This window comes from Temnothorax nylanderi, unplaced genomic scaffold, assembly GCF_030848795.1.
Source record: "Temnothorax nylanderi isolate EJ_2023f unplaced genomic scaffold, tnyl_v1.0 TNYL_tig0003_pilon, whole genome shotgun sequence".
Taxonomy (NCBI): Eukaryota; Metazoa; Arthropoda; class Insecta; order Hymenoptera; family Formicidae; genus Temnothorax; species Temnothorax nylanderi.
The window spans coordinates 1,662,698-1,689,747 of NW_027249065.1; the positions used below are offsets into that span (position 1 = coordinate 1,662,698).

General features: G+C 41.9%; 1 protein-coding gene across 6 annotated transcripts in view; it reads right to left on the reverse strand.

Moving 5' to 3' along the window:
- Positions 1–27,050, reverse strand: part of Lilli (AF4/FMR2 family member lilliputian) — a 205,543-nt gene that overhangs the window by 141,470 nt on the left and 37,023 nt on the right. Inside the window, exon 1 of one of the 6 annotated variants that reach the window (XM_071703802.1) lies at positions 10,813–12,088. The exons of the other annotated variants lie outside the window; for them this stretch is intronic. Coding sequence (XP_071559903.1) covers positions 10,813–10,856 — 44 coding nt within the window. The 5' untranslated portion in view covers positions 10,857–12,088. Of the gene's footprint in view, positions 1–10,812; positions 12,089–27,050 lie in introns of those variants that run through there. 6 annotated transcript variants of the gene reach the window in all.

The following is a 27,050-nucleotide window of genomic DNA, read 5'->3' on the forward strand; positions in this document are numbered from 1 at the left end:
AGAGCGTTGGTGACTGCTGCAAAGATCGCCTCGCCATTTCGAGATTTCGCGAGGAATACAACGTTACGTTGGAAGTTATTGATTTTCTCGCGCTACACGTAGTTTATACGCTTTACGCGATTAGAACAGATACCTATTGTTTCCGTGTTATATTTTTGTTATCTGATTAACAGACCTATTGATTGCTGCACGTCGTTGTCAATGATATACGACAGAGATACATTTCCCGCGGAATAAAGTCGGAAAATTGACAGTTTCAGAAATAGCAAAATACAGTTCGCGAGTGAAAAACTTGAGTGAAAAAGACAAAAGATGACAAGAGAGAATATTCTCGGTTTAGTAAGGAATACTCAAATTCGATTGACTTGCATTCGAGAAGAATAAAAATCTTCGACGGGCAGGAGAACGAAGATAGATCAGAGGTAGATCAAAAAGAGATCAAAAAGAGGTAGATCAAAAGCTAGATCAAAAACAGAAGAAAAATTCAGAGTAAAATTTTCGCAAATAAAAAATTGGCGTATTCTAGTGGCTCTTATAGCGTGTACCCTTACCAAGACGGCAGCTCGATACACTACACTAACCAATTAGGCAAACGCGTTTTCTCGCGAGCACCTGACCGCGCCGACTACATTTATAAACAAATCCAGCAAAATACTTATTTGCCAATCGATATTCTAACCAAGAGTCGATTTGGGCACGTATTAGTAAATAACGTATAAACCAGATTGTTAAAACACGCGTCTTAACTCAAACATTAAACAATGCGATACGTACTAGCGTGTTTCGAGGATAGGTCGAACTTTCCATGTCCACTCCATATCCAGTCTTTTATCTCTAGACTGGAAACATTAATGACATGGCAACGCGTTACACACTTGATGGATGTAATTACCGACTATAATTATCGACACCATGCAATGTAACACAACACTGTTAAAACACACAAGGAAACTTGACCTACCGGCTCCAACGAGATTCCCAGTATGAAGTGACCAAAAAATGGGAACCTAACGTACCCGAGGACAAAGTAGAGATCTTCCTATTCGTCTACAACGTCTCCCCTCTCTCGACTACCTCATGCCTATGGTTTAAAGCCAATGGGCGCGTTCAGCAGAACAAACCGCTCAGTAGCAATCGAACGTGATTGGCTCTTACTTTTAGACCCAACAAATCAACGTAGCGTGTTGATAAGACGACACTCAACAGTTGTGTCTGCTGAACGCGGCCAATATAGGTATGTCACTAATCCATAAATCAGGATACAGAGGAACAAAGTAACAACACGTGTCATTGTAGGTAAACTCACTTTTCTTTCTATTTTTAAAGATGCCAATGACCTCTCAGGCTAACGTTTCATGTTTTATTAAGTCCGAGGTCAAGTCCTTTCTTTATAAAGAAAAATTGTCAGAACAATTTTGGACAAAGGCCGTGAAAAAGCCGAAGAAAAGATATTTTTGCAGAGACTACCTACATACAAATTTTATACGAAGTTATTCAGACAGCTGCAAATAATTATATTCCATGATATCACAATTCATCACTTTTTTTTATCATATTTCACACGCTGCGCGATAAACTACGGAATTTCTTTATTTAGCAACATGGAATTTTAATGAGTTTTTCTCGAATTCATTTTACACATTATACATCTTCGACAAATAAATCACTTTCGTCAAAGCTGTTAACTAATATGTACAATTCCCTTTAGAAAACAGATTTGCCTCTATCGCAGAAACAAACTTCGCAGTCTGCGAACTGCTGACAACGTGAATAATAACGTGCGCAAGAGCGGAAGCGATAATTACGATCAAGTTGTAATATACTATGTAATAAGGGGCAGAGAAGGAGATGGCGGAAGCGAAACGGAGCGCATATCGATCCCATGGTGGCGGACGAAGGGACGCGATGTTTCGGGGACGCCCATTCGAAAGCGAACACGATAATCCACGTGCCGCTGCAATCATGCTCTTCTCCTCTCCTGCATCCGCGAGTTAAAGGTTACAGAAGCATCGTCGTATCGACCTTCGCAGCCTACGCCTTGGCCGAAGAAGGCGTAATCTATTACGAAACTATTTACAATTCTAATCGAAAATGTGAATTTTCGATCGGCAAGTTTCCGTTTTTGCCCTGTCAAGTCTCGTTCTCGACCTTGTCGTTACACGACGAAATAATGAATCTTCTCAGCGTGAAAAATCTCCATTATCCGTTAATCGATTATTTGCTTGTTCATGACATGGTAAGATTTTCGAATTATTTCAGCCACTGTTCAAGTCTATGTTAGAAGACATAAGAATAAGTTCAAGAGCGGCAAAAGGCTACTGAATTTCAAAAAGGCTTTCAGAGGATTATTCTAAAAAAAAAAAAAATCATTCTGGCCGAAGTAAAAGTTCCTTCACAAGAGAAAGGGACTCGATTGACATAATTGTTGACTTACCGCCTGCTGGGAGAAAAAGTTCTTAATCCTCTACTCGAAAATTTCTATACAGAATTATCTCCTGCCTGAAACACGGAAGATTTTTTAAGCCTGTCAAACAAGCGCTGACAATTAAAGCGGCTTTCTTTGATCAACATAAATTCAGTCTTCTCATATTAAAGAGAAACTAGTACTTTTATGGAAGAAATTTGTATTCAATAAACCGAACAATTTAATTGAATAAATTTTCTTTCATATAAAGAACTGTATACTGTATTACACATTATACGTTTATTTTTCTCAATACCCTTCAGACTATTAAAGGGAAAATTAAGTGTCATGTAAAATATATATAATCGATTTCTGAACAATATCGGGGAATATCAAATAATTCGGCACGCAACCGCCGCGAATACTACCGCGTATACTATCGAAACGCTTCCGCGGGGTCGTTCGCATAATCTCGCTACAATATTACAACGTCCGCCTCTGAGACGCGTCCCCTTTTTTTTCCACGGAAGTTTCGCATGACAATCTGCATTAGTTCGATTGAGGGAAAGGAGACGAGTTATACCGCGCGATAGGAAAAAAAAAACCCGGGAGTCGACGTGCATCGAACGTGACGGGAAAAAAAGACGCGGGAATCCCCCGACGGCGTGTAGAAAAAATTGCACGCACCGCGCACGACAGCTCGCAAATACTATAGTCGTTGAGAGAGCGAAAGGTTGAGATAAATAAAATATCCATAATTGTCGTGGCGTAATGTCTCGCGCGGAATCAATACCGGCTCAAGCTGCGCTTTCACCATTCATCTCGTCTATCCTTCGCGATTCTCGTCCTAACAATTGACGCAGTAAATATCCCAAAATGTATCTCGCATTAACAAAAATCGTCTCTACATTACGTACTCCGCTTCATGCTAATTCCCAAAGACGCAAAGTCGCAGCCAGACGCGAGCCGGCTTTCGATCAAATTACCGTGCAGCGACGTTAATTCGATTTTCCCATCGCGACGTATCGGCACTTTCGTTCCGCAAATTCGAAAGGTACCTATCGATTTTCCTCCCTCATATCAGATGATAAAGTATTGATAATAAAGTAGCGGCCACCACGGCAGGCAGTTCCATTATAGCTTCGTGGCATCATGTGCGCGCGCGTGTCGCTCTCTCTTTCCTCCCTCTCGCTCGGCGTCTCTCTCATAAACCGTCCCTTTGCACTCTATTTCGCAGCTTTACTAGAATTTCTTTCCCGCGGTGAAATACCGCTCAAAAAGGCGGCCACGTCGCGCCACCGCCACCACCGCCACCGGCGTCGTCTTTCTTCCGCGAATCACCCGTAGATCCCGCGATAACGTTCTCGCCGGATTCTTAATGATTTTTCCCGCGCAACGCGATCGGATTTTTACTTCGTGTGAGGTAAACGAATAAAAAAGATTTCCAAATGTCGGATATATTTCGTACGTTGGAGAAACGGTAATATTCCCAATTAACGTATCGGATCGTTGATAAAGTGCCGAAAATTTTGAAAATTATCAGAACGAAGGAATACAATCTTATTTAACTTAAAATTTCCATATCCGAGTAACTTTATTAAAATTCATAGATCGCATCATTTTTCCCTGAATGCACCGAGCACATCGACCGTCGATCTCGACTCGATGTGGAAAGTGATTTCTCCGATAATAGCGAGATCGATCGCGTTAATCAAAAGATCGCGATGGCTACGACGACGACGACGTCGACGACGATTCTTCCATTAACCTGTGCCTCGATAGTATCGCTATGTAATTCGATTGTTGGCTCAGTGGCGACGGTTCGAGCACTGCGGGGCGCGGCGACGACGGCGGCAGCGGCAGTCGCGGCGGCGGCTTTGAGTTCCTGAAATTGCAAACGACGAGGACGAGGAGGGCGAGGAGGACGACAACAATGTCCGACGGATAGTCGGGACGGCCTTTATCAAAATGGGTTGTCAGCCGCGGCCTTTATCGTCGAGTTATCGGGGTAAAGAGAGAAGCAAACGTCACGGCCCGAGCAAGATAGAAGGAGTATACGTATACAGAACGCATACGTAAAAAAAATAGTAGAAAAGTCGGTTTTTACCACGAATCAATGCTTTTCGATGCCTTGTCGCCGTCGTACGCCTCGATAAACAGCGTGTCTTTGATCGGAGAAAAAAAAAAAACGTGCAATTAATGACGACATAACGCGTAACGAATTCTCGTTCTAGTTCAGCTTTCCTGCTGCGATAAAGAGTAGACGTTTCGATAATTTAATTGTCTCGTCCAAAGAGGAAGCTCCAGTGAGTTTTACATAAACGGTCTGACGATTCAGAGAACCGGCTATGCGTGAACTAATAAATTTTTAATAACCAACGATCGGACGCCTATTAGCGCTAATATGAAATTCAAAACAGCGATTAAGTAATCCACTTGGCGAAGCGAGCTACTTTGCTTCGTCTCGAAACGAGAGAGCGAGATACGCTTCGAGAACGTGGGGTTTTATCTCGTAAATCGATGCCGCGGAAGCGGCAACTCGCCACCGACCGGACCAATAGCCTAGGATAATTATTGCCGCCGAGACTATAATCTCGTTCGTAATAGGACCATTACCGATATTGTCTAACACATCTGATAAGTATGTTACGATCAAACATATTAATCATCTAAAGCAGTTTCGCTCGAAGCTGCCGATAATAAATACTGAGACATAACTATAACATTGAGACATAAATATAATCTGCAATTTAACTTCTGATACGACACATTGATTGCTCTAAAAAGGACATTGCCTCTAAATCATTCAAAGATTCCTTATTTTTAAGAAACGCAAAAATACATTTTAAAATTTTACGTATTGTGATATAGCCTGTTTCAATATTTTTAGAGTGAGATTTTTAAAACGAGTGGTCCAATTATCGATCACAAGCTTCTCGAGAAAAATGAATGATGATCGAAGATTTATTTTTGCATCTCTGCGCGAACATTGATAAACTAATATTTTCTCGAATCGATACTCCTTCTCTCCTCTAATCGGAAGTATCTTGAATAACGATCGACTTGAAATGCCTTTCAAGTATTGACATTGTCGATAGTGCACGTAAGTCGGCCATTCCGTAATTATCGCGTCTCTCTCTCTCTCTCTCTTTCTCTCTCTTTCTCTCTCCCTCCCGCGACCGTTGCACCGTGGGCAATACACGCACACACACGCGCATACGCGTATGCACGGCCAATGTTTATGTCTCGACAGCGTGTTTGCAAATACAAAGATAGGTAATGCAGCCTTGCGCCAAGCAGCCGAGCGCGTTATTCCGCGTTACAAATCGGCCGGAAATGCGAGAGTGCTTACACGTGTGCGCGCGTACGTGCAAATGTATGCTCCGCAAACTACGAGTTGTATGTCCCCTCTCTCTCTTTCTCTCTCTATCGCTCTCTCTCTCTCGATTTGTTAAATGAGCTCATCTATCACGTCGCATTGTAAAATTTTCATCATGCATTATTGCCATATTTTCATACAACTCTCGTCCAGGACAGCTCAACACGGAAATAATTTATCGATAACTCTGTGACATAATATAATTACATTTATTCACACGCAAGATTTCATCGATCAAGTTTTTAAGACTGTAAGTGTCAAAAACCTCTTTCCTTACTTGTTACCGTCAAAGAGCAATTTTTTTCAGAAAATAAATAACTTTAGCCACGAGGGAACAAGAAAGTGTAACGCAAATCGCGCGGGAAAGGTAATTTTACCGAGGGATATGCTTATAAAAATAAGACCGGGCTTAAGCCACATCACGGAAACGGCGCAAAGAAGCGACCGGTTAATCGACGAGTCTGTCGAGCGACCAATTTACAATATCACGGGGAGGTACGAGGATTAAATCGGATAGGAGGCGTGAAATTTGCGATAACGCGTTCGGATTTTATGGGCTCACTTCTTCGCGATACCTCTTCCGCGATAGTAGAGATCGACCCTATAAACACGTTCGTCGAGCGCGGGATACGAAGCATACGGGGTGAATAAGCAATAAAATCAAGCGTGGAACGGTGCTCGTTTTCTACATATTTTATTCGGTTCCTTCCGCTTTTTCCTGAACCGGGCATTGGCCGCATACTTCAAATGCTCCAAGTATGCACACATTTTATAATCTTTTTACACTTAAGATACTCTATTGGAAACAATGATGTTTACCTGCTGCGTCGAAGTTTCCGAGAAAATGCCTGAAAACGATTATGAAAGGAAAAAGGGTCGAGAGAAGAGAGAAATGATTCAAAAGAAAAACTTTTAGTGAAACGTTGGTTTCAAATATAATGTTATTTTAAGAAAGTTGTGAACAGATAGCTGGATGACGAAAGATGAGTCCTCTTTCAATAACGAGATACGTGTTTCGATAATAACGTGTACCACTAACAACAAAAACTTAATCAGAAACTTTGCTTCACTAGTAAATAATTAACAATAATGATTTTGTTTAATCTACACCGTTTATCTCATTATTATCCACGTTATTATTCACAATCACATTATTTATCCACGTCTTAAAATAAAAAGTTTTTAACATTTACTAATTAAATTGCGATAAATATCATCACATGCCTCACAATCATATGGTCGAATTGGAAGGTCCAGGTTCTAATCCTAGCTGGGGTGATATTTTTCGCAACAAATACTTTATAGTGATTTAAGTAAGGATGCTTATTAGCATCAAAAGTAAAATCGATAGAGAAAAACCAATAATCGAAACGTCATAACGGTTATAATCAATGAAGTGGCCAATTGGGTAAATCGAGTAAAAAAATAATATTGTTAATTAATAACATTATTAATATAATTGCCAACCCAAAATAATAATCAGTTTAATTTGTAATGTTTAATATTGTAGTAATTAATCCTCATGATCTTTGGAAATCTTTGGATCTTTGAAAATTTTGAAAAAAGAGAATTGGAAGATCTTTGGAGAATTTTAAGCGGATCCTTTATTAGCAAATGGATTAAAACCCTATGCTGGAGCGAGATGGGAGATCGGTTATCAATCTGATTACCGAGTCTCGCGATGTCGCGAAACGATACTCAAGAAGAGAAGGCGCGGTCTCCTGCGACCGCGTGCGTTTCGGCGCATCTTTCCAATGCGCAGGATCGAACGTTTCGCCGACGCGTTCCATTATTTACACGAGGCACTCCCGCAGAGGCAAATGCATAACGCGCCGCTGCACAAACAACGCGTCGGGACTCGGGACGAGGACGGAGGAGAAGAGTCGCATTCAAGGCCGCGAAAGGATTCGCAGTCGTCGACTCGTTAGCGCCTCTCTCGCGAAGTGATCGCCTCTGGTTACGAGTAATTGACACCGCGCTTAGATTTATAATTGCGCGATGCCGCGCGAGTCGCTTTGGGAAACCTTGAGGTTTCCCAAGCGTTTTCCCCATCGCATCTCATAGAGCAAGTAATATAGAAAGCAGTTTATCGCACGTGTATGTTCTTAGAACATATAATCCTGTTAAAACATTGTATGATAATAAAGAAGAAAATACGCTCGCGCGAATATTAACAGAAAAAAATAGCATATAAAAGATATACAGAAAGCAAAGATTAATGTCACGTGATATGCATCGAGAATGGACAGAATTATAATAAGATCAAGTGCAGAATAATTAATGAGAAGATTGTACAAAAGTGTAAGAAGATAATTATCCAAGGAATGAATAACATTTGAATATTTAAAAAATATTGAAATATTATCGAATAATGGATATTATCAATCTGCATCTCGTAAAAAGATTGAAACGTATTAAATGCGTATATATAATTGTATAATGTACGATTTAATGTATATGTAAAATAATGTTCTTTTTTTTTTTAATTTGAGTAGCAAAATGACGTATCAAATTTATCAAATTTTCTTTAAGAAATTAATATACATGTGTAATAAATAGATAGGCTAAGCAATATATTAATACGATAGCGTTCATATTGCATATATGAATGCTTATTACATATATGCATATTATGTATTAGTGAATCTGTCTTTATAATAAATTCTTAGTTAAGTTTGTATATTATTACATTTCTTCTGTTTACCACGATTTACATACAAAAGTAATGCAACAAAACTTGAGCGCAAAGGAAAATCACGGAGAAAAGTGCCACGTCATGAAAAACGTCGGATCCGCGAAGTACCTAAATTTTCACTACGACGATCGCGAATTAAAGCCTTTGAACGGGCGGAGAATTATTCAGCGTCAACGATACGACCCGAGCAGCCGTTCTTTTCTCTCCCTTCATTTCCCCTGACTCTCCTTTATCCCGTTGCTCCATAATTTAGCGACCTACGCAGCTTCTTCGTCGACGGACGCCGACGCCGACGACCGGCAAGTATTTGGAACGTTCTCTCGTCGCTGCGCCGAGTTCGACCCTCGAATTCCTAAACGTCGTGCTCATCTCTTCGACACTTCGCCGGCTCGAAGAACCGCGCGATCGAGGGCGCTTTCCTCCTCGTCGAAAGTTGGCTCGGGAATAAAACTCGTGACACGATTAAATTCATTCCCATGAACGAGCGGCGAGTAGCTCGGATTTCAAGTTTCGCGCTAACTGCTGGTATAGCGCGGATCTAAAGTATTTCGAATTGGTAACTTTTGTTACGCGCGCCAGTTGGAGCAAAATTTCCATGCCCCGTAAAAAAAAAAAAAACTCGGAGGGTGTGAATCCCTTCTCGGGGGAAGACGCTATAATTCCGTGTTGCTAATTGAACTTTGAAGTAACTTCTTTGTACGCGAGCAAGAAATATACAGTTTGTACTATTTCGCTGTTGCCTATAATCTGTTATTCTTACTCTATAAGCTTAATTCAAATCTCTCCACTTTCATTTTTTAAGCGACTTCCTGCCTCGACATTATCGCTGTTTTTTCCCTGTATATCTGTTGTTTTAATTCAAAGCAACGCGTATTCCATGACAAACATTCCCTGGTTAAATCACTCTCTACGTCGTTAATGAATTTCTTTAAAAAAACACAGTACGCTTCAGATTCTCCGCGTGCGAAATTACATTCGCACATACGCGAATATACATATACGGTGTCCTATTATTATCATGTCGACGATTGGCTAATCCTCAAAGTTAATCTTCCCTCAAGATATTGCGGTATCAATAATTTTACAATAATTAACGAGTAAAAGTAAATTGTTACTTGATAAATGACGCATTTGAAATACAAGGAAAAACAAAATTATTAGTTTTCAATTCGAGTAGTTTCTATCTCGCTGGAAATATAACATCACTACTTTTCACATAATTAATAATCGAAAATAAAAGATTTCTGGAAACCAGATCAAATCACATTCCTCGGTTAATTATAAGTAAACGTGGCTTTGACAGAAATTTAATTGGGAATTAAATTATAGAAATGCATAACGTGAAAGATTGAAAAACGATAAATACCTTCGACATTTTTCACCGAGGGGAGGATTGATGTCGAGTTAAATCAAAGAAACCGCCTGCTAACTTCTTAGAAGTTAACTCCTGATTTTCAAAAGATTTCGATATAACTGACAAACTTCGGGCTCTCTTAATACGGTGCAAAAAAGGCTTCCGATAATTAATACCCAAAGGAATAAAAATAAAATGCTATTAACTTTTCTTTATAGCTTTACAGAGGTTGCTGCGGTCGGCGGATTAGGAGCTTTTCTTTAGGAAAATCCTTAAGATAATCGTCTTAACGACCCTCGAATCGTTAAAATTCATGCTACACCTTTTGGCCCTAATAAACTAACGACGATGCCATAACAAGCGCCATGCATCTGGCGTCAAGATCAATAAGCAAGGCGTCAATCTTCTGTGACTCATCCCCCCATAATCGCGTCGCTTCACCACCACGGGGACGTGTACCCGTTTCTCTCCGTAGCCGCAGTGACGTATCAGTGTTACCCCGAATTACCCCCAGGCTACCCCCCGAGAGTTCCACGAGTTAACGCCATTCCGAAGCTTTTAAAACGCCGACGTCGAATGGTGGACGAAAAACTTGGAGAATTAGCCTTTAAACGCCATTCGAGAGAGCCTTTAAAACGTCCGCACCATCGACGGTGGACGAGAGCAACCCTTCCTCCCTCGAACGGTTCGCAGGTTGCGACGACAACTGTCGGGAAGAACTTCCCAACTACGCAGGTAGAAAAAGAGTCCCGAGAGTCTTTAGGATCGATTCAACCGGATGTTAAACCCGGCCTAATCTGACAGGAGGATTATCTTGACCCTCGCGTTTCTTTCGTCGCAAAATATCTTTGAATCGGAGATGCCCGCAGGACGCTCGAAGACTAAAAAAAAAAGCACCCGACGGACGCCCAAGTGTCTACCTACGACTAACACATTCGCTACTTCGGAAGAAAAAAAAACGGCACTCTCTCTCCACTCACCGTGGCGGCTTCTTCATGGCTTGCGCTGGCTTGTGGCTCGGCATGTCACGTGTCGCTGCGAACGTACGTCGTCAGGCGTCGTTCCATGGTATCCGCGGCGTATATCCTCTCGTCGCGGCTTCTCGGGAGGCTCGCGGGGCAGAGAGGGGGCGGGGGGGATGAAGGGGGGAAGGACGGATCGGCGCGCGTCTAGATTCTCGTTGGCACGACGCGATCACGCACCACTACCAGAGGCACCGCGGTACCAACACCACCGCGATCGTCGCCGTCGTCGTCGTCAGCGTCGTCGTCGTCGTCGCGGTCTCCCTCGCGCCGCCGTATAGTATAGCGGCGTGTAACAGCGGAGTACGCGACGGGGGGGGAAACTCTGGCAACGTCGCCTCGCCGCACCGAAACGCCGTCATACACCCCGCGTGTACCGTCTCTCTCTCTCGCCCCTCTCTTTCTCTCACCCGTCCCTCGTTCGCTCGCTCTCTCTCTTTCTCTCTTGGCCGTGCGATCGCAACTTCCCGCTCATTCACCGCTCTGTCCGCTCGTCGTCCCCTGCGCCCGAACGTGCACCAACTTCTACTACCTGCGCGCACGCGACTCGCACACACGCGCGCGCGCGCGTACGCACGCACGCACGAACACCGGTGATGCGCCGCCGACTCGGATTCGCGATCGCCGAACTCGAGACACTCACCACAAACGTCCAATTTCAATCCTGTTCTTTTTTTTTCTCTTTTCGTCTCTCGCTACTCGCTCGGATACTGGCTCGGATTCGCGCGCGACAATCGGCACGGATCCGCGACGCGTCGAGAACCCGCGAGCGCGTTCCCTCGCGCGAGCACCGCGCGGGGGGGGGGGGGGCAGCGTCGCTACGCCGTTTACGATCCGCCGCGAAGTTGTTTTCACTTGCCGCGCGAAATTAATCGAGATTACGTTCGATTTGAACGGAGCGAAACGCGCACAGTGATCTTCCGTCGCGTTTTCCCCCCTCTCTCTCACTCTCTGTCTCTTTCGCACACTCTGTCTCTCACTCTCCGTGTCCGTCACTCGCTCCGTCTCCCTTCGCACGTAGCGATTGTTTTGCCGCACTTGCAAACCGCTCGCGGCACCAATTACGCTACCGGGCGAATTCGCGCGATGGCGAGACTGACGCGCGGCGATTTCAACGCGCGCGACGACACCTGCGTCCCCGAATATCTCGCCATGATCCGATGTCACCTTTATCGGAGGTACTCTCACTCGCTGGCGCTGGCGGAAGCCATATTGCGATCACTGTCCGTGCTGCTGCTACCACTCTACCAGGCCTACCAGGAGCGCCAATCGACGGTGGGACGGGGGACGAGAGCGCTCGCCTATTGGTCGAACGCACCTGGCAACGCGAGCGACATCTGCGGGCGGACGTGAGCGGCCCGGCCCGGCTGACTCTGTTTTACCACCCATGCCAATACGCGACGCAAATCTGTAGGCGCATTGCTTCCGATGCACCGCCGCGACCTTTACTTCCTCCGTTTAATCGTGACTTTCAAGCTCTCCGAGCGATTAATTACTCGATCCGCGCCACGAATCGTATACACATTATACACAACGATTGCGCTAAAAGACGCTCGGGAGAAGATAATGTGATGACGGAGCAAAAATGATTTCTCTTTTTACAAAATCTCAAATTATCCTGAGAATCTGTTATTAAAACAAATAACAATTTATGATAACACAAATACATCAGACTTGTAATACGTTAGGTTTTTCATGGCCCGTTATCATAAATTTTTATTTATTTGATTCTTTGCAAGTTTCTTTACACCAACGAGATTTGTTATTAAAAAATAATGTGATAAAGATGCTAAATTTAACCCTAAGTATATGCACTTATTTTTTCGCTTATTTACATAGATACTACACTGAGGTTTGGAGAACTCCTGCTTCTTTTTTTCTTCTGATCGTAAATAAATTCGTAATTAAAAAAATACGTATATTTATTGATAATTAATCTAAAATCATAATAAATATATCAACAAACATGTTGAAAAATTGTATCATTCTACCAATGGTAGAGATCGGAGACCCCAGAGTGTATACCTAGGGTTATTCTTCTATATTTGGCATTGTGCTATTATTATCGTGATATAGTCACGAAGTTCTGAATTGAAATAGAAAATTGCTCCTTGTGCTAAATACAAATGACAATAAACTGTCGTATGCCTAATAGGCGATTAGGACAATAACATATATTATTAAAGACAGAAAGGTATTCCGATATTCTCTTTGACATTTAGGAATAATTCAAGTACGAGAGGGTTAAACGCAGGGGATAATGGCCGCCTACGACGGACACTTGGTCCATCAGCCGTACTATACTACCCGCGCATAAATTGCTTATCGCGTCCATCCAACCCTCGACCGGTTAGATAATTAGTCAGGGCGTTTGATCACCTGTATAAGCCCGTCCAACTTTCTACTGACACCATTATCGAACAATGATCGCGTTGTTCCGATCGTCGAGAGAGAAAGAGAAAGAGAGACCGGGGATCGATCGTGCCACGCGCCGCGGAGACTCGTTTTGCGGCGCAGCAAAACAAAAACAAAAGGATAACAGGAAGCCGCACAACTTTGTCGCACGGATCTGCCGGTGCGCCAAGTAGAACGAGATTAGAAAATTTCCGCGGTTGCGGCGGCGGAATATAGGTCGATACGCGGACGAGCTGTCATTTACCGCGAGGGTAAACACGATTTTCGTGTTTATCAGTAGCGCGGGCGAGGGAAGTTGCGCGAGGGAAAACTTTTCATACTTTAATGAATTTTGCATTCTAATCGTCCCAGTGCGTATAAGCCGAAAAGAGATCCTAACTGAATCAAATTGGTAATCCGGGGAGCGAAATAACGTAATTGTTAAACATTAATCTCTATCTTTTAATTCATTGTAATGAAAACTCTTTGATCTTTTTTATACACCGAAAGCAATATAATTTAATCGATTAAGTTTAATAAATTTTCCACGTTTTGTTTTTTGATATTTTTATCATATGTTAGTTTAATCAACAATATAGCCCGCTCGGCAACGTTAGATTATCATGAATTAATTACGTTTCTCCTGTTACGTCTCATAATAATGTATTTCGCGTGAAATAAAACCGGTAGAAATGTGCCTACTTTCGCGAGCGCTCAGGAAATACCTCGCTACCGCAGAGGGACGAGAAAACAGGAAACACCGTCTCTTTTGCGGTTCAGCTTCTGTATCCCCGACATATGGCGACCTCATATGCTAGCTACAACACTTTATCAATAAGACAATTGCGACAGCCAATTACGCGCGAATGGCGTGCTGTTGTTAGATATTATTAATGCCGAACGCATTAGGTAGACCGTTTCGGATCTGCGCAGAAAATAATGCTAGAAAGTAACGCCGAGGTATTTAACGCTGCGGAAATTTTCCATATTTTCTCATTATTTCTCATACATGTAGCATATATGAAAAATGTCCGATTATTTTCGAAACATAATTCCAGTAAATCGTGTAATCTGCGTATGACGGTCGCATATTTTCCGATATTCTGCGTGCAGCGATTGTGTATAGTGGGCACAGTTGTTTTTCTGGCTCTCGATTTATTAGTCACACACACACACACACATACACACACATCGGGACTTTATCAACTTAAAGAAATTTGTCCTTGAAAAATTCAAGTGCGCTTTTCAATCTATGCGGTAAGACACGTTCGATTTGCACAAACCGGCGTTATGTTAACGTCACGAGCAGATAACGAGCACGATTGTTTATCGCGATCGTCGTTATCGCTGCATTAGTTGTCGGGGGTCGTCGTTATCGCAGCCCCGCTGTTCCATCAATCCTCCAATTGAAATTCGCTCGCAATGTCGCAATTGTACGCGCGATTAATAATTTAGATATCGATTTCGGATGATAACAAAAGACCAGAAATTATTCGTTTTTCAATCGTTTTCAAATCGTCAGCGTGATAGAAAGTTTGAAAATGAGTGACTGAGTGAAAAAATTTAATGTGTGTTAATTTCTATGCCAAAGACTTTCATTGAAATCACTTCAAGAATTATAAATGCGACAGATAGAAATTCATACACCTACTGAAAATTATTTCGTATCATAAAATATTATATGCATCATATATTTTTTTCTAGAAATTTTTTTTTAAACTTGTCTCTCAATTTGACGTAAAAAGGCTTCATTTGCTTTTCTACCGCCCACTAGCTTTTATCACGCGCGTGTTCTGCTTAGAAAATTTATTTATCCCATGTTCCTTCGTAGACAATCGACCGAACTTTTTCGCGACTTATCGCGCGTCGCGATAACAAAAATGTGAAACAAGATGGTAAACGATTATGCAAATGACAGCGACGCGACGGTCGTCACGGTGTATCCTTACATCGAGCGGAAAATTACTAATTTACAGTCCGGCACAATTTGCCTAATCGAAATACCCACCCATCCATATAGTCTGTGCGACGGGATCGTCTTGATTAAACGTAGATACAGCTGTTTGATCAAAGTGGAGTTAAGCTGAATTGAAGCTTTGCGGAGATCCGTGAAAAATCCGCTGATGCAGCGGCGGCGCTATGACGCAACCGGAAAAATTTCTCGCCGTAACGATTTCATGTGATATCGCGATAATTCCGTTAATACCGAATTGCTTCTAAATATTGAAAAGCTAAATGGGCGATTAAAATTTATATTAACGGAGAAAAATATTATCGAGAAAATATAAAATACAATATTATTTAAAACGGAATAATCAACGTATAAATGTCGCTATGCTAATACAATGATATTTCATATTATCACGCAAATAAACGACAAATGAAATTAATACAACATTTTACATACACATATTAATACACTTTTATCTTTCATCAATGTAATTCTTTTGAAGTCTGCACAGCGAGATACCGTTTATGTAATTAACTGCCATGTACATGTGCATTTAGATAAACGCGATTCAATATTCAATATGTGATTTTCTATCTTCAAGTGTTCTTATTTTACTATTAGCCGCCGAGAGGCAGATAGAGAAAGAGAAAGGTATGTGCAAGCGGATATGCAACGAGTAAACGTCAGTCTACGAAGGCTCCGTGTCTCGATCGCGGATGTTCCTTGACTTCAGGCTGATCTCAGAAAATAATTTAACAAGTGTTATTGCGTTATCTAATAATGGTCAACATCTGTTCGTCACGTGAACAATAAAAATTATTGCGACAAGGAGCCTATTTTCATTTTCATAGAAGAGCAACTTATACTTTGCATCATTGTCGATTAACAAGAGATAGCGATATATCCGTCGTTGTTAGACATTTATCTTAACGCGCAAGAAAGATCGTGGGTATAAGAACGAGTTTTCCATCGTGTGACGTCAGATTTCATACATCTGATTAGATTCTGCCCGCAACGCGACGGCGCGCGGTAATCTCGCGGTTTTGCCGGCGACGCATGCAGAAAAGGACGTGCAACAAGTCCTCGTCAATGGCCTCTTTCGGACGTTCCTCCTCTTCCGACGTCGCTACGTCAGCGGTGACGCATGACTTCCGCTACGTCACACCGACGCGCCAACGCTCGATGACGTACACACTTTCCTCCGTGCACAACCCTCCCCCCACCCTCTCCCCCGAAACGTCACCGTCCGGTGACGTTTACTGTAAATACCGTCCGATCGCATCGATTATTAATTTACGTGGGCGGCAAATATTGCGCGATGATGCAAGACGACGGGAATTCTAGAAACACGTGCCGTTATTTAGAGTTATGAGCAATCTCGTGGGATGGACGAGAGTTGTAACTAATGAATCATCATAAATGATCGGACGTATTCGTGCAATCTGAAGTAGCGATGCACAAGAGTGAGCAATCCAATGACCACTATTTTTATATTAATAAAATTATCGATTTTTATAAGATAGACGGAATTTCATATAGGGGAGACCGGGGCTAAGCCTTCATATTTTAAATTAAAAGGTCACAATAATGTTCATACAAAGTAGATCGATAGGTTCACAAAGATAAACAGTTGTACGTCTCCGTTGAATTTCTAAATATATTATTTGAGCAGGCAAACATCTGCGTTGGCAATAATCAGCAAATTATGAAGTTAAGTCTCTGAGATTTGAATCTTAAGAAAACCTTCGATGATGGAAGCGGGCAAACGCACCTATCTATCTCCCTCCCTTCTCCCTTTGGGATCCTTTGTGCAGTCTGACTAACTCGGGAAGAAAAGTGGGAATGGCGGGAGAACATGAAAGAGAGAAGGACAGATGGGGCAGGAAAGGGAACGGGAGCGGGAAGCAGGGAGACGCGAAAGTCCCTCTCTATTGATTTCCTGCCGAGAGTGGGCCGAGAGTGGGCCAACCGAGGGAGGATTAGGTATCGGCTCGTCTCTCCGTGGCGTCTCTTTCATCCCTCTGCCACCCTTCTTCGTTTCTTCGACGAGTCCGTGATAATTTAGCAAACAATTGCTGTCCGAACGAGAAGGTCACCGAGAAGTATGACGAATGAGCCTTCTATACGGCGCAAAGAAGCGCATAAGTCACCGTGTAAGCCAAAAATGTCGTTCGGTAAAACTCAAGTCAGTAAAGAGTTGTCCGATCGTAAATCCTAAATTCCTCATAAATCACACGAGCTCAGAAAGAGAAGAGAAGATTTATGAATACCGTCGAGTTAATGACACGCATAATAATACAATAGAGCAACAGATAATATTGTCGAAAGATGACATTGTAAAAGTGAAAAATCTAAACCGAGATCAGACATGGCGCACGCGGCATAAAATTGACAAATTAATCCAGAAAAGTTAGCAAAATTTCATGTACAAAGTACGCTGATACAAACGCAGAGGTACATTCGAGATGATAAAATCGAGACGACTAAAATCACATTTAATTGAAAAAAAAAATTCAGCGAGAAGAAAAAAGAAAGAACCGAAGAAGAACGTCAGGGACTGTCTTCTATGTGCGTCTCAGCCTATCTCGCCCCTTTATCTCTTTCTCTCGACTGGCCTGCTCTCTGTCTCCCTTCCTCCGTGGACCTGTCCTACATCCTGCTCGCTCTTCGGAGCCGGTCGAAGCTTCGCGGTAGTAAACGGCGTAGCTACAACGTGCCGATGAGAGAACGAGAGCGGCGGCAACGGCGGCGGCGGCGGCGGCGGCGGCGGCGGCGACGGCGGTAACCACTCTCGTCGTATTGGTCGCACGGCAGTTCCGTAGTACCAGCGATAGTGGTGGTAGTAGTATCACCGCAGACCTGCCCACGACGAGAGTAAACGGCGAGAGTATTATTAGCAGTAGCGTCGACACGCGACTATCGCCGCTACGCGACCTGTAATCGCGCCGCGCCGATATCGACGTATCGGTCGCGCCGGGCGGCGACGCCGACGCCGATCATATACGCGCCGGTTACGGGTGGTACCCCCGTAATATTGGCACTGTGATGTAATATGCGTATAATAAGCGGAATAATGACGATAACGTTTTTTCGGTGCAGTACTTGCCGTCGTTTATTCTCGATATCGGCGAGATACCCCGGCGAGGAGAGCGAAAGGAGCCCCACCGTGAAATACTGAATAATAACGTTGGCAATAATTATGCCAATAATTATCGTAACATGTTCCATATATTTTTATCATAATTGTATTAACGATTTCTTTAACCGCGTTATGTCTTGAAAATTAAATAACCAATATCCTTATTTACTAATTAAATAACTAATTTCTTGTCGCAATGATTTACTTCCCTGATTGCTTGGAGTCGAAGTCTATTTACCTTCCTTATTATTTGCCCTGCCACTAAGTTTTTTTTTTGTTTCAATTTCTGTAATTTTTTCCGTCCTTAGCCGAACGATCATTCCCGTCCAAAACGTACAATAAGCGTTATTCTACTCTATTTCTATAGCAATACCGTTGTCTCCCCTCGTTCGATAGCATCGATGATACGATCTCGGTGGAGCTTAAGCGGGGTAATTAATGCCTGTCGAGCGGTCGGGCGACGCGCGTAGCCGATTTCTTGGGGATTAGAAAGATGCCCGACAAGACGACGTTTAGACGATTACGCAACGATTCGTGACCGATCTGCACACGCGTTGGATCGCGGCGATCGTCTATAATGCGATTACGCGGCTGATTATAGGCTCCTCGTAATTGGATCGTTCTAGGCTCGATTTTAACTGGGTCAACCTTTAAAACCTTTAAACCCGTGAAATTTCCTCGTCGCGGAGAAATTCGTCGCGATGACGAAACGCGAAACGCGGCTTTCACTCGAAGGAACTGCGACTGCGATTCCATCGCGCTTTTTCCTCTCTTTCGACCGTGGCTTTATCGTCCCAACTTTATCCGTATCAAGGCGTCAAGGTATAATATCGGGACTATCCTCTGGATGCGAATCTTCACACGCGGATTGCAAGCGTATCATCGGTCCGTAAATAGCAAATTTTAGAGCTTTTCTAGGACATAAGCCATAAATCCGCACCTCGATCCTCTCGCCGCTCGTTCGCGCTTTCCAACACCTCAATGACCACAATATATCGCCAATATTAATCACGTGGAATAATAGGTATAGAGTACCGGCTGCCGCTTACCGAAGATAACGTGGTCTTTAATATTTACTTAATATACTTGATACTTCCGTTAAGCTATCCTGATCGATAAAATCTTTCCCACGTATATCTCCATACAATCGTGCTTAACTATTACAAATGAGAAAGTGCCTGATATCTCACATTATAAATGTATAAATAAATGTAAAAATTTATCTAAATAATACTTGATTATTTTGACAAAAAATAAATATATCTTTTAAATTGCTAAATAATTTTATAAACGCATGATTCTTTTATGTTATCAAGGAAGAAAGAGAGATAACTTTTTAAAAATATTTGGATATTATGAGGATATAATTAAATGTAATATTTATTTACATTTAATTATATTAATATTATATTAATTATAATATTTTTATAAAAAGTTCAAATTCGCTATTCAATATTTTGAGGAATGAAAAGGAAGAATGAACGTGGAAGTCGTATTTGCATGGCGCGAAAGAGCGCAATGGGAAACATGTTGTAAACGATAATATCGAATTCCATAATAATAGCGTTCATCCGTAACAACCGCAAAACAGCGCGATCAAAATCTCTTTTGCCGATAAACATGCACACACGCATGCGGAACACGCAGAGAAATCAACAGCGGTTACACATTCGGCTGTTAACTATAGTAATTGGTTTACATATCATTTAAATCGACCGCCCTCGCCCGCTTTCCCTACATCATCGCGGCATAATAGATGTTATCGGCGTTGCGTGGCTCGCTTAGGAAATCAATTAATGCAGCTACCTCTCGGCAGATTTGTGTCAATCACATCGGAGCACAATGTGACGAGAGATAGATCGCGCACGAGATAGATGTAAACGTTCGTGTACTTCCACGATTCTACAAAATCATTATCCTAATTGGGCGCAGTTATGTAAGAAGATTCTCGGAATGCTGTTCATCGATTACAGTAATTTCCCAAGAAATAAAGTACGGAAAGCAGAAGCTGAACATCAACGCGACATATTTTTCTCTGGAATTCTGATTATTGTTTACATCAAATGTTATATTTACCGCAAATGCAAGAGTAAACTTTGTTTTATTATGTATCATCAACCGCGGGCTATCATTATATTCATTATTATACCTATTTATATTTCGATCTGATTGTGTTCAGTGATAAAATTCCGCAATCCTAAAATTCAGAAACTTGTTATATTTTTTAAACGCGTGTGTATCGTTAGATAAAAAGCGACAGAACTTGGTATTCTTGTTTAAAATATCACCCGAAATCAGAGTTTCTATTTTCCAGGTAATTTGCTCTCGCGCTGCATTTCAACCCGTATTTAACGCGACAGTTTCGAGCGTTCGCGTCACTTCGCGAAAAAAAAAATGATCAGCGCGATGTGACCGGATAATTTGAATTGTACGCGAGAGTTTGATTGCTCGGGGAGCATCTAATTCCCAGTTGGTGGCGGCGCGCTTAAATAGTTTAGGGCACCGCATAGCTCAGCAATCGGCGCGCGGCGTCTCCTGCCGATAAATCCCCATATTGGTTTACGTTGGCCGGCGCAACACACAGACGGCAGATGCGTGGGAAATCAATTAAAGGAAGCGCACGGAATATTTCGACGGGGAAACAATGGACCCGTATTTATGAGTCGCGGTCATACGCGAGTCGAATCAAATCGTCCATTTCACGATGGACGCTTTGTGTTGTCCCATTCCATTGTTGCACCGTTTATTGTTAACATTTTTTTTTAACCCAACGTGCGCGCGCGCCAATGTATATAATCTGTACTATTTTCGTGACAGAAACACGACGGACGTGTTTTACGTAATCGCGTCGAAACGAGGCGCATTGTCGAGGAGTGAAGTTTGATTTACTCGCGATTTATGTCGACGCCGTTGCCCGATAGATTTTCGTCCATTTGCACGCGCCTTTCGCGCTGGTTAACAATTTAACACTTGGATGGCAGCGCGTTAATGTTAGTGGAATTAATAATATCCATTCATTTACATCGTTAAGCGATAATGTATGCGAGCAGACTATCTTATAGAATATTTTATTAATTATGGGATTAATATACGTCGGTATGAATATTAATATATAGGTATCATCACGGTATCGCGATTTCGCTCGACCGTGCATAATGTATGTTTAATTCAACGAAATAGATTTGCCGCGAGTGTGTAACCTCCACTCTCGAGCGGAACGGCGGCGCGGCGCGCACGTTCGTGCAATATTTCGCGAGGCTCGCGGACACACTACGTAAAATTTGTATAGCCCTTATCGATTTCCCGTAAATCGGAGTCACGCACAGATGCGCAAAACGAGTGACTAGGGGTCAGCAAGATAATGCATCTACATCAGTATACGCGCTACCGTAGAGTGATTTAGTGGTGGTTACCCGGGCTCCCCTCGACAATGAGTCACTGTTTCTTCTCTCCATCAAATACAATACCTACTCAGTAAGTGCATCTAGTGCGCCGAAGCGATCGGAGTAGTGATACGGTAAGCTATGATTTACAAGCGCTACTTCTGAAACATGAAGTCGCACAATTTTCAGCTCGCCAACTGAGATTTACCACACGAAAGGGTTAAAGAGATTTTATAGCATTTTACAAGGATAAACAGCAGCGAAGATATAAAATTTCATCTTTTCGACTACCAAATCTTTCTTGTAGGTTTTTAGTAAAAACGATTTTTTAATAAATGTAATCTATTAGATAAATAGATGTCTGTTTAATTCGTCTCTAAACCAGATGTGTTTATTAATCTATTGCTTAAATTCTTCTTAAAAATTTATGTTTCTAATCAATTATCTCTTGCAATTATCAAGTTTCCTAATGACTACACAACGATCTAATAAACACAAAATCGACTTATAAAAATAAATGTCTGTTCAATATATTTCTCATATATGTATATGATTTCTGTATTTATCAATAAAAATCAATCTTCCCAGTTCTATATCGCATCTAGATCAGACACACGCGCTGACAAATATCCTCTATCGTACAACAACAGATCTAAATTCCAAGCACGGTACGTGTTAATTATGTCGTGGCGACTTTTCACTGTCACCCTTCTTAGTGAAAGGGTTCAGGTGTATCCCGCTCGCGCCGCGCCGACGTAATCGAAGATCACGATGATGCGAAGAAGCAACACCGCCTTCTTCGTCGTCAACAGGCGGAGTACGACCTACGAGGGGCTTACCGAGACATTCTGCGTCCCGTTGAGTATGTGGGTCGCGAAATGCCGCGCGCTCGCTAAATATACATCGGCGAAAAGGAGGGGAACGCAAGCGATGAAGACGGAGTCACGAGCATTTCTCTCTCCTTGAGAGGCTCATTTACCTTCCAAGCAAAAGGAGTTCCCCGCCGTAGCTCATTCTCCCCCTTGTCTCTTTCCACTCTTTCCTCCCTCGGGGTTTCCCCTTCTCGCACATAGGGTGCTCCAACACGCAGTTCTCCGCGCTTTCTTTTATCAGATTCCCCGTTAACTTTGTAACATGTGTAATATCTTTGTGAGTAAACTTCTGATAATACAAAGTCAGTTTGGACGATAAGTTTTCTTTATGTATTCGCATTCCGATAGTCTAGTTTACAAAAAACATCTATATCGATCGCCCATAACGCGGAGATAAGTGATGCCACAACAAAATTCTATTACAGATAAGTTAACGCCAACAGGTCAAGTCTGGCACCCCGTATATACCGCTTTTCTTCTCCCACGTTCTTTCTACTCGACGATCGAACGGGCATCGCCTCCTCCTGAAACGACCCCCACAATCGATTCGTCAATCTGTCGCGTCGGGACCTTTGGCCTCGCCGGCGAGGCCGGTTATATCCGCGCTATTTACGCGCCTTAACGAAAATCTCGTGACATCGAGGTCGAGGCCGTTCTACGATGTGTCGGTACTCGTCCTTACTATGCTAATAGCCTGATACTTCCCATCCTAAGTACTTCCGAACACGTGTGTCTAACCAGAATGTGCTCATCCTTCTAAATTCTTTATCGCACATTTCCATTCCACATTCACAAGTCGTCTCTCTAAATTCTACTCTAAATTTATTCCTCGAGAAACTGCAATTCTTTATTCTCCGAATTTCGCATGCGCGCATAATAATACCTCCTGTATTATGCAAAACGAATCTGCGTTAATTTCCATATGAATGTAAACCTGTCAAAAGGTCGTTTGTACCAGATTTTACGGAGTGCGGTTCAATCCGCTCATTCTATCCCGGCTACAAATAAATATCTCGCTCGCTCCGTCCGTGTCGCGATATATCAAAGTTGTACTCTCGTTCCAGATTTCTACTCGTCTCTAACGTACTTCTGCTTCTTCCTAATCGACAAAATTGAATCGTAATTGTAAATCAATGAAAATTCGAGAAAACGCGTGCACCGTGCGCGCTGCGCAGATTGCGCGCGCGGAAATCTACTGCGTATTTCTATTTCAGCTCGGCGCGTTAACCCTTTGACGGCGCTGCGGTAATTTAACGGGTGCACGGCGTCCGTTCCCTTTGTGCGCAGTACACAATGCAGTCTTCCATATTGCATCGAGTAGCCACGAGGTGGCCATAATTAATTCTCACGGGCGAATACGCGCGCGATAATTCATGACCGATAACGCGATTGTCCCGATCGCGCTGATCGCCGTTACACGATAAAAATAAATCGATAAATAAATTTTTCGGTACAGTTACCTTACGTTTTTTCGATGTAAAATACAGTAAAAAATAATGTTGATACTTAATATTTTTCTCAAACTGTACATAAATTCTATGAAAAAAATATAATATCTCCGCTTTTATTTGATAAAATTTTCTGTACTACACACAAAGCGTGCAGTCAATTTATTTAAAAAATATCAAAATCATCGACACCGTTTTAATTAACTCTACAGGCAGCAGGAATACTTCAAACATTAGCCAAAATTGCAAGATTTATGTTGACGTGTAAATAATTGACAAAGTTGAAATTCAATTTTTTATCTGATTTTAGAAAGCTCTTCCTCTAAAAATGCATTAAAATATCTCGATTTAAAATACACTTCATGCCATTTTAATCTAGTTGAACCTCGTTAAGCATCGTTAGTTACACAATTTTTACACAGACCAGACTAGAATTTCTCTCTATCGCTCCCCCCGTATTAATTCGACAGCGTTTTGCACCGCGACAGAAGCTCGCGCCGCCGGCATTTAATTACAAAATCCCAACCGGTTAATGGAAAGTTAATGGAACGAGGAAGGCGCGCGGGTGTGCGGGAAAAATACAGCGAGGAAGGTCATAATCATCGAACACGAAGCGACGAGAGCACGCAGAGCGGGCAGATGGCGACCAAGGCCGAGCAAAACGATTCCTTTTACGGCGACACACTGTGCGACAATGATTGAGAACCATAGATAAAGATTATTCTACATATCATAATAGTACAAGGTTTAAGACATAATTATCCCGTTTCAAAGGATTTTTAGTCATAATTTTTAAAATACGTCATTTCATACGCACGCAAGTCATGAGAGATCTTTCATTCTGTTTTCAGAAGCATATTTTATACTTTTCCTCGACTATACATAAAAAATCCGTGACATACATTTCTGTGCACTTTGTGCTCAGAAGCTCAATATGAGTGTCAAAGTCTCGTTCTACATTTCAATCGAATGCAATTTCCGCGTGAGACAAGTTAGAATCAGTCGGATACGTTTAGTGCTAACTCTGCGGTGGGAATACGAATCGAAAACCCGAGTCTTAATCGACGATCGAGTTCTCTTCACCTGATGCCTGATGTTCATGAGAGAACGTACCGACCGCAGGTATAAACGGACTTCGCATACGATTATATATCTCGCGAAAAGATTCGCGTGAAGTCTCACGAGGAGAAAATTGCAGAAATGCAGCGCGAAATTGTCGTTATCCACGGCCCCGTAAGGAGCGTCCATTTAGCGCTAAATACGACCGTCTAATTCGAGGTTGTTTTTGTCGCGTCAGCCTTCAGATGTAATCTCTTCTTCCGCATTTAAAAGGAAAACAACAGGAAAACACGCGCTTTTGTAAGAGGAAAATTTCGAATAGATAATAATCAGAGGGAATCGAGTATTCGCAATTTGGATCGAATGGCTTAAACGTGACTCGCACCTCAATGAGTATTCCGATAACAGCGAAATGTCGATTATGTAACGCAAGTTGATTGGATCGATGCGCGTTTTCCTATCGCCGTGAAAACGTGCCGTGGCATTGTTATAGCCACGTCAAACGATGATAATAAAATACTTGAACGCTCTCTGACAGACGGTTCGGTAAATCAAAAATAAAATGCCAATCTAATTATAGAATAATATTAATATGAATAATCGAGTAATCGATGTTTACGTTGCAACTCATGTTACGTTTTTTTATGCAAAGCCAATGGGCCTCAAATTCCATAAAACAAAGAGAAACATGAATTATTTACTTATCCGTTTATTCATCGTAAATCATTTGTTAAATCCGAAATACTTCAGAAGTAAAGCATAAAGTATTAGAACTTTAAGTTTAATTCTCTCTCTATTAAATATCTTAAAATATTCTATTAATATCCCTCTCTCTTTCTTTCTCTCTTTAAAATATTTTAATTACAATTATATTAAATATCTTAAAATATTCTATTAAATGTGTCTCCTTTTCTCTCCCTCTCTTTAAAATCTAATTCATAATAAGTATTTGAAATCATGTTTTTATTATTATATAAAAGAACTACGAATATCTCTTATACTTAATACCTGATTTGACTTTGTCAAGCTATTATTATTAATTAAACCTAATTGCCCGTTACTTTTTTAGAATAGTTTTATCATATAACCGACTATACTAGACGACCCAAATTCGTTACTCGTTTTTATTTCTTTATTATTTATTATTTATTTCTCCCTCAAATCTTTATCTTCAGTATTCGGCTACCTCTAAAGGATCATCGCGATATTATTCTCTTTCTGTAAGCGACTCGAAGCAAGCAACGGGAGTCGGTTCATTGGCCAAGCCACTTGTCGCCTTGAAAGCAATCGCCCTGTGCGCTGGCATTCCGCGTGCAACGCAAGTTGTCTCGCCGGATGATAATTTAATAACTCGGCCATAATTTACGGCCCGCCGATCCTCGCCTATCCCCTCACCCCTTAATCAATTTATCGCGCGCACGGACGAGAGACGCGCCCGTCGCGAGCATTTTTGCGGTAGGCTCGACACTCTTTTGGCTCGTGATTTATTCGCACCGAGAAAACCAAGAGTTATTGCACGACGCGAGATGTGCGCGGCAGAGTGTTGTATCGGTATATGGCAAAGAGGAGAACAGTTACTTGTAGTTTTTTGTCATTTCTCGACATTTCGTTCTTACGAAGAATAATTTTTTAGAAAGATCTTGCGTCTCCTCATCATGCTGATAATTAAATTTTAAAATAGATTTAGAAGTCAATATTTTCCCTATATGAGTCCAAGGAAAGTCTACATAAATTGAGATTCACTTCGCTACATTAGCCGTTATCAAGTATGCACTTAGTCGCATGAGCATATAATATATATGTATATGCATGAAGCTGCAATGTAGCTGGGTAGCGGGAACTTTCACTCGAATAACAAATGTAAAACAAGATACAGCTGCGCACGCGACGCGACTTTGCCGTGATTAGGTTTACCTAATTCTACGTTTCTAACCACGATAGCGAAAAAAA